This window comes from Anarrhichthys ocellatus, unplaced genomic scaffold, assembly GCF_004355925.1.
Source record: "Anarrhichthys ocellatus isolate YVR2014 unplaced genomic scaffold, GSC_Weel_1.0 scaffold38, whole genome shotgun sequence".
In the NCBI taxonomy this organism is placed as follows: Eukaryota; Metazoa; Chordata; class Actinopteri; order Perciformes; family Anarhichadidae; genus Anarrhichthys; species Anarrhichthys ocellatus.
In genome coordinates, this window is record NW_022280068.1 from 1,517,115 (window position 1) to 1,526,586 (window position 9,472).

The 9,472-nt window shown below is 41.6% G+C and overlaps 1 protein-coding gene across 2 annotated transcripts; it reads left to right on the forward strand.

Moving 5' to 3' along the window:
• The first annotated feature begins 302 nt into the window (after nt 1-302).
• Nucleotides 303-8,764, forward strand: adisspa (adipose secreted signaling protein a). 2 transcript variants are annotated; one of them, XM_031867133.1, is made up of 6 exons: nt 303-492; nt 1,631-1,703; nt 2,433-2,569; nt 2,841-2,994; nt 5,278-5,403; nt 5,949-8,764. In XM_031867133.1, exons 2-6 carry the CDS (start codon nt 1,685-1,687, stop codon nt 6,047-6,049), a joined length of 537 nt encoding a protein of 178 aa, XP_031722993.1. In that variant the 5' UTR covers nt 303-492; nt 1,631-1,684; the 3' UTR covers nt 6,050-8,764. The 2 variants fall into 2 exon arrangements, with proteins under 2 accessions (XP_031722993.1, XP_031722992.1); XM_031867132.1 differs by lacking the exon at nt 303-492 and having other exon boundaries at nt 499-1,703.
• The last annotated feature ends 708 nt before the right edge of the window (nt 8,765-9,472 follow it).

Consider the following 9,472-nt stretch of genomic DNA (forward strand, 5'->3'; position numbering starts at 1 on the left):
TGTATTTACTTGTTATTTCTCTGTAATTTTAGAACCAAACATTCCTACATGGAAGAGTGAGCATGTGTTGATCATGAGGCAATAAATAATGACAATTGAACAATAAAGAGATGTTTGGCTTATTCTTTTTAAACACTAAGCATAATTTACCTACCTCATTGATTTATTTGTCACACTTAACTCCTGCAATGAATGTTTGAACAGAGGTCAAATATATAATGTTGGTCAAAAGCTGTGGTACAAATAAAAGGATTTCACTCTAGACACGGATGCCATGCGCGTGTCCGCCGAGAAAGCACACGCCCGCGCAAATGAAAGACGTGTGAGCCTCTCTCTGTCTGGTCAACGCAGTAGCCTTCATTGTGGCAGCGCTTCAGCGGGACAGATGTCGGTGCTGTGAGGGGACAGACAGCGTGTCCCCATGGTTTTATGAATAGATGAATGTATTCATGTAGAGAGGCTCCTCCAACGTCCGGCACATCGAACTCAGCGGTACGTATTGGTCATATGATTGATCTCATTTCACTGCGCCTTTGAGAGATGCTCGTGTGTCTGTGCTTTGACCGGTCGAGACACTTTCATATTGTTGCCAGTGCGTGCAGTATGGCTCATTCTAACATTATGCGACCACGCCTTAAGTACGATGTGCTCAAACACGTCACGTACAGTTGAGAAGGAGGGATGCTCGTGCGTTGTGAGCAGAGGTGTAGCCATGAAGGAGACGTCCTCCTCGCTTCACTGTAGACTGTGAAGGGACTATGTTTGAGGCCCAGGCCCCTTACTTTGGTCCAAGTGAATCAGGAGTGTTCACGTCATTTCTTTTCATAATGGTTAAAACAATCACAAATGTAAGGAGAACATATTAGTTTGTTTTCTTCTCAGTAGCTGCAGTCGGTACTATGTATAGAGACACTGTATACTTTAAAGCCACATGATGAGAGAGAAACATCTGATTACAAAGAGACTTGTTCTGGCTAAGAAAAGCTGTTAGTGATTTGTATTGACATAAAATGTTCACAAATACCTTTTGGAGCGAGAAGTACCATTATATGAAAACAATTTAAACTTGATAAAGAATGCATTATTGCAGGATCTAAATGGCATTTCATCCCATATGCTATTCACAAAATAAGATGTCTGTCTTTCTTATTACAGTTCCTCACTATCTTAGTCACCCACGGACTAGAAGCTTAAAGCTGCACTACTGCATTGCAACTTTAAAGATTTCACCTCATAAAGACATCATTTGATTTTTGATTTAAAAAACTTGTCAAAAACAACCATAGTCTGATCTGTTGACCAATGAGCAGTTAGGACTTGCTTTAGGACACCTTCAGTGCGGCAATGAGCAAGTGATGCTCTTTCACTTTCCTGACCTCCGATTCTGTAAAATGAAGCCGATGCTTCTTGTCCTAAAGCTGCATTCTCTCTACTGTCCATCAGGGGGCGACTCCTCTGGTTGTATAGAAGTCTATGAGAAAATGACTCTACTTCTCTCTGGATTTATTACCTCAGTAAACATTGTAAACATGAGTTTTTACTGTGAACTGTCAGACCTCACAGGCATGGCACCGTCTCTCTCTCTGTTGTCCTCTCTTGTCTTTGTCTGTCCTCATACTCTGGAGGTCAGTGATGACATCTCTCAGGCATTGTCTGACACTTCCCAATTCCTAACCGCATTACCATGGCAACAGGAAGAAAAGGTAGGTTTGACACTGTGTGTGTGTGTGTGTGTGTGTGTGTGTGTGTGTGTGTGTGTGTGTGAATGCTACAGTTGACTGGCTGTAGTTTGGCCTTCATACAGTTATTTGACATCTGGAAGCCTAGCTGGTGTACTTGAGACATCGTATGCAGGGATCCACAGGAAACAGTGGAAAAAGGTTATGTCAGTGATAATACACAGAAATAAGCAGCGGAGCTGTAGAATGATGGCTCCCTTCCTTCATTTCTGTTTCACTTTGTCATTACTTTAGACTTTGTGTAGATTGTTGTCCAGAGTACGACCAGACTGCACCACCACAACAGAGTCAGAAGTCACAGGTTGATCACTTTGTCCTCAAAGCATTGCATCTGTGTGTTTGATGATGTAACACACCCTCTAGCCTCCCTTTATTAGACTTACAACACGGGGCAACAGTTTACTGTGCAGCTCCTTATAGTAGCATACTACAGAGCAACACTTTCTCAGATCACTTATAATGTGAGTGGGGGAGATAATTCAAAGATTCATTTATTGAGATGTTTCTGTTGACTCAAATCTACTCTCCTTCATCTCTGTTTGCATCTTCAGTTTTTTTTAAATACACAATGCTGTTTTTGCTTTCTTGCAGATAGGTCCTCGTATTTAGCCATTATTCTTAATCACATCATCATAATTCTTCCTGCCTTGGTTGCTAGACGATTTAAACCCTGTATTTCCACCCCATCACCAGGCTCCACCTCCAAGGCCTGTGGGGTGCGTTTCCCTGACGACAACGAGCCCCCCGGCTCTCCAACACGGAGAGACGACGAGTCAAACCTCTGCACTCTCGTTGCTATCCTAGAGAAGGATGGCAGCTACTTGGTCAAGGTGTGTCCATGTGTGAGGGTGTGAGAACATGGAACCAGAGGGGCTGTTTCAAGGCACGTCAAAGTAATGTGACAGTGTGAGAGGGGCCGCTTTACACAGCTTTTGTAGCTTCAGCTCATTGTGTAGCTTTCCGGCTGCAACTTCACTGTTGGGTCACTGTCGGCGCTCTCAGAGTGTTGTTTTCATCCACAGCAGACAGCTGTTTCCAGCATGTTAGCCCTTTAAACATTCTATTTTACTCTTTACTCTACTCCGTCGTTTCTCTCTCCAGGCTGGTTTCCTGAAGTGCCACCACTGCTATGAGGTTGTCTTCACCGTCCCAGATGTCCCCACTCTGGGCAAAGAGCTCTCTTGTCTCCCTTCCTCCTCTCCAACTCGGAGGTTCCCCAACCTGCGGGTCCATCGTATTAACTCCACAGTGGAGGGTAAGTCCAGGCATACAGAACAGTGTACCGCCTTTCTTAAGGAGACAGAATCTGTGAAGATCAGAGAGTCTCAATGTGTGACGGTTGTGATCTTCGAGACCATGCATGAATGGATGAGTGAATGGTTGGTTGTGGTGTGGAAGTCTACACCAGTTTGGTTTTCTGCCTTTGGTCATGATGGCTTGCCAGACTGGCTGTGTGCAGCGTGCTGATTGGCTCATTGTGCTGTCTATCTTCCTGCCTCTCTTCAGGATTATTCAGACGTTAAAACTCTGTCGTCATCAGGCAGTAACCAAGAGCCTGTGCATTAGTAGCGGTTCTAATTACAACACACTCAGATCCACAAACACATAGGGGAGTTAGAGCTGACCTCTGGGGTTCCAGACTCGCCTTTCTCTTTAGAAACACATGCAGGTTTACAGTTAGATTACTGACGTGATCAATGGTTGCCTGTATTCTAATTAGGCCAATGATTTCGGATGGCTCACAACCAGCTTATCAGTTACTGGAGACAGAAAATGCAGAGCTAAGCAAAAATATGGAGCCTGGGTGGAGCTGGTGGCTTAGTGTGAAAGTGCAGCACTGCTGTCAGTTTAGCAAAGATGCTCTGACACATGCCTCTCTTTTACCCAGGATCTTTGTAGTCCCTTTGTGGCAGTGTCGGCCAGTGAGTCCAACACTTTTGTCCAAACTGAAATATCTCAACAACTATCAGATGGGTAGAGTATACAGAGGAGGAGGAAGAGGAGGATGAAGCCTGCTGACTTTGGTGATAGATAAACTGCTGAGGCTGATCTAGCTTAGCTTATTGCAGATACAGCTGTATCGCTGTATGTCAGCCGATACAGATGGGGCAAACTAGGTTTGAGATAACTGAGATCATATAAAATATTTGTACATAGAGACCAGAGAATGTTGACAAGCTGATTTCTTATTGTGAGCATGTTGGCATGCTTACAGTAGCATTTAGCTCAAAGCACCGCTGTGTCCATGTACAGAGCTGCTCACATGGCTGTAGACTCTTGAATTAACTACTTTTCCCTCATTGGTATTTCACTACACAGTATCGGTACGAGTATCAATATTCACTAGATATTACAGTGCATTGTGGGAAACAACTGTCTTCAAACATATTCTACAAATTTGAATTATAACAAGAAAGAATACATGACCACGTGAATAATGACGGCCTTAATCTTGGAAAAATATGAGGTTTGCTCACGTAGCTGTAGGCAGGTGGCATGGTAGCTCCTGTCATCGGTCATCAGTGTATGAATGAGTGTGAATGGGTGAACTACAATTCTCTCAAAGCTCTTTGAGTCGTCGGCGCTATACAAGTACAGTCCATTTACTATTCAGCTGAGGGTGTGGTCCAGATGCATTGTGGGTTTATAGGACACTGTAAGGTACCTACTGCTCCCTCCAGCAAGCATCCTCAGGAGGTGCTATAGACAGCTGAAATCCTGCACCCTTGCCGAGCCCGACTGCTCCACTAGTAAGTGTGTGAATAGTCTTCACACACTGAGTGTGGTTTTTTGTGCCATTATTTCCCACGTCAATATCAATTTTCAAACTATTGTTACCATCATCATGCTTTATATATATATGTAGTATACTCTATATACGCACTGAAAAAAGCTTTGGAATTTTTTTGGGAGCTTTCGCACTGCAAGTAAAGGCATCAACCAATCACGTTTTGTGAAATGGACGTATTCAAAACACACCATAGTGTACAACAACAGGCAGACTCTGTAGTCCGGCACACTTTAGTACTCCTTTCAAGGCAGACTTTTTTGCAGCCAAGTATTTTGTGTTATTTGTGTGGTTTATTCGTCAGGCCTGCACTGTGTAAAGGCCTTAAATCTGGCTGTCTTCATATGGACTTCTTTCATCAGCAAAAACATATCCAATGAGTCTGAGCCACTGGCACACTGTCAACACATCAAGAGACTGTAGTTGTTCAATATGTGTCGAATGTAGAATATATATATATATATATATATATATATATATATATTTAATTATATCTGAAGATGCCTAAGAGACTCAATGAAGTCTGTGCATCAAATATGTACCATGCAGTTCAGAAGAAACTGTTTTGATGCAGAGCTGAGGGAGCAATATCCTGCACAGATAAATACGGTTTCAAAGTGCATCTGAAGCACCAGTAGAAAATACAACGTGCGTCTCTCATCCTACCCTTATGTCTTTCCTTGATGGGACGCAACTGAACAGTGTAAGTAAATGTATATGGTGATGAATCCTCTCCCTCTCTTATTAAAGGAGGAGTAAAGGTAACGTGTGAGTACAGGACTCACCAGGAGGGGGTGCTGCAGGAGGAGATCACTCTGGTAACCAGAGGGAGAAAAGGCAGCAGTCTGAAGGTCAGATTCCAGGCCAAGGTCATCGGTATGTGCTAGCACGCGCACACACACGCACACACACACACACGCACACACACACACTGAGTTTGATTTTCTGAGAAGTTTCTGTTGAGGATTTAGGAACTAATACACACATATACGAACACTGAGTCCAACACATAAGGAGGAGGTTGATGTGCTGGAGGGAGCAGAGTGATAGGTCCGTTTCACAGAGGACATTTTGACATGTTACAGTACGAAAAGCACAGGTGTCAAAAATAAAATGAATGATGACTGAATTCAGTTTAGCTGCTTCAGTTTCAGGGTCCTGGTGTTGTGCATGCTGGCTCACTGTCACACTGTCATGGTTTACTAGGACACTAATGGAACAGAGACATCAGTAAGTTAAGTGAGACCTGACATCCCAAAAAAACTAAGATTGAAATGTTTTCTCTGGTAAGTGGCCATGCTCTAAGCTCCATAATGCACCCAGTAGTGTCCTGATACAGAAAGAAACGGACAAAGACTGTAATACCAGGAGTGAACACAAACTCTCCCATTGCCCTCATCCCTTTCTCTCCCTCTGTACAGACCCACATCACGGGACTCCCATGCTGCTGGAGGGGGTGAGGTGTCTGGATGCTCAGAAACACACCCACAGAAAGGACAGCAGCGACCGTGAGAGGATATGATAAAAATGATACACACACATAATGTACATGTGTCTACCACAGCGTTATTCAGAGTCTGGGTCAGGGCCCAACACCAAATTTGAAACCACTTCATTGGACTTTATAAGAAATAATGGGTCTGTGATGCTATGTTTTGCTATTGTGGCATTTCTAAATATTTGTCAGAAAATGAGAACCTGTCAAAAACAGTGTCACATAAAATATGTGCTTGATGATGAGGCTCTTCCACAAAAACAGGTTGAATACCAGTCTGCAGCTCTGGATGGGCCTTTATCAGTTCAGATAGCCAGGAGCCTCTGTTGGTGGAGGTACAGCGACCAGCACTCAACAGGAGCCAGCGCACACACACACACACACACACACACACACACACACACACACACACACATCAAGCCACAGCTTGGAAAAGTAAAAGTAATGATCAGAGCCACACATACGGCAATAGACTGTAAAGTAACTGAAAAGAAAAGCAGCCCAACCAAGAAAAACTCAGATGTTCTCATAATGTCCCCGTTCATCAAAATGTCAGTGGTGGTTTCACGAGTGTTGCTGATCAAAGGCAGTCATTTCTCTGTTAGAGACTTGAAGGCTTCAAAGAGCCAGCTGGCCTGGAGTCACTCACATGTCTGAGGTATTCTCTTATGTTGACTACCTGCAGCCAGTAAGCATGAAATGCATAATAAGTCAAATCTCAATATAGAGTTAGCTCAAATCTACAAGATGTAGTTAGCAGGGTTTGTGCAGGATGACACTCTGTTTCCCATGGCGTCCACCTCTTACTGCACCTCATTATTGCACAAATACTAATGTCATTGTAGAAGGAGAATTGATTCGACTTTGGTGACGACACTTGTTCAAGTGCACTGTGGCAACATGGCACTGTTTGCAATAAGAGGCACTTGACTGTTCAGCAGCTTCCTTGATAACCAGTCCACCCTGTGCTATCAGGTGACATGATGGTATGTTATTCCTGTACTTCTAAGTAGCCATAGATGAAAAGATTTCCATAGAACTACACTGTCTGTTGTATGTATTTTAACTGTGGCTGGAAATGTAACATGTAAAATATAATATGTATAGTATAACGTTAAACAGCACGATACTAGTAGAATGAGTCAGCTTAATAAGCAGAAAGTATTATCCAAAGACTTGACTGATTGTGTTGTAGAACAGAAAAGACAAACAGTTTATCTCTGGGCAGGAAATGCCATTACTGGTATATTTTATTATTATATTATATTTTATACCTAAGAGTACTTTACATTTTCTGTTCAGTCAAAAAACATTTATTTGCCTTAAGCATCTTTTCTGTTGACATCAGCATAGCCTTCTTCATGTGTATTATGACAGCTTACATCAAATATTACAATAATATATCATGTTTGAGGTGTTTTAAATATACTATTAATGCTGTAACAGTAAACAAGATTGCAGTTTTCCCCTTTATTTGCATGATTAATACTGTATGTCACAAAGTGTAACCAATTCAACTGCCCCGACCAAATAACGAAGTTCTGAAAAAGTGTTTACGATACTTACAGGTTTTGTTCAGCAGGATAATTTTCATAAATGTGCACCACTTTTATGATTTTTGAAGCATGAATACAATCAGCAGACATAAAAAGCTAACGTTAGGCTATAAAGGAACTACAACACGGTCACATGACTTCACGTCTCCACCACTAAGCTAAAGGAGGACGAGGGAACTGGAGGTGCAAACATGTTGAGTCATTTCCTGTTTTAACTGGAAAGAGTGTATTTTTTAATCACAAGTAGTGACATTTATTTAGACTAGAAGACATGACCTAATAAATATGGAACCTACTAAATATACCTTAGCAACCTACAATGACAACTGTCCCCACAAAATGTAGCTAATTGCATCACATAGTTTTCAGATGAGCAGTTAGCAGCTAGCCCATTAGCGGCTGATTGTACTAGTCAGAGGCTGCTCAGCTCCAAACTATGATGTACTTAAAAGCTGTTCACCATTAAAGCTCTGAGTCTAAACCTCCAGGATTTATGTCTGTTTAGTAGTTTGACCCGTCAGTCTACAAATCTAACAGCGACGTTAGCTCAAGCAGAGAGAGAACAGAGCTGTCAATAGTATCATTAGGGTCCTTGGTCTGATTGCTCTTGGACTAAGGTAGATAACTAAGTTATCAATGAATATGACATCACCTTTGAACATTGACGATTATATTAAAAAAATAAGTCAATTATACCAGTACCACATTAGCAGTGTACTACTACATCATAATTACTAAAGGTAAGATCAGTTTTTGTTTATGTCACTAGTTTATTTGGCCCGAGAAGTTGAAGTTTTTATTGACAATAATTGCAATTTAAATCACAATATTTTTTCCCTCAAATTGTTCAACCCAAGTGGCCGTTTAGCAAAGCTTAGCTAAGGCTAGTAGCTTCATAGTAACACCAGTGGCCTGTTACTCAACATGAATGTTTACTGGAAGTGTTAGAATGGAGCTCCAATGCTTCTGATCTAAAGACACATTAACGACCAAACATGACAAGTGCGAAGACATTTCCTGTTTGTTTAGACATTGTTGATGGTGGAAGTGCTGCTGTATGTGGTGCTCTGACTGTGACCTGTCACCATATGTTTGTGTCATTTTGCACTTGTGCCCATCAAGACAATACCGCTTGTTCACTTGATGTCAATAAAGTATCCTCTCACATGTGTACTGTACAAGCTCATGCCCTTTTCTGTTTCATTTAGTAAATGTATCTGCCATAGGTGCCTCTTATATCTTCTGATGCTTCTTGTGGTCTCAACAATTTTTCTGACGTCAGATATGTAAAAATAGATACACATTCACTGCCTTAAATGTTTTTTAATCGAATACCAACTTGGACAGAAATATTATAAAAAGTATAAAGTCATGATGCATAGTTTACTGTGTAATATCCATGTTAGACCAGAGCAGTGGTACAACCAACATCACTGCCCCAATGTTAGCACAGGAAACCTGATTAACTCTTAGCTTTAACATCCCTTTTCTCATAATTGCTTACAATGAGGGAATCGTATTTGGACGGATTTGATTCTTGTCTGGTTTATAAACTATATATTTAGCTTACCACCGAAAGTGTTTCACTTGCATAATATTACTCAGCAACTTATTTAGATGAAATTAATGCATCAAATTCATGTGCAATGTAACTTCCAGCTGGGCCGTAGAGGGATTCTAGTACCTGTGCTCTATGGGCCCAAAAACATGGACGCCAGAGGAAGCCTGAAAACATTTTTGGCGTACGTGTTAATTTGGATAAATGGGTTCCATCTTTAATTCTATTCTGTTTTCAAAAAACATCCATGGTGTAAACATGCTATCTGTGGCCATGTATGATATGCTGTGAACATGCGACTAGTAGCTTTGAACCTTCATCAAATGTTTTTGATTT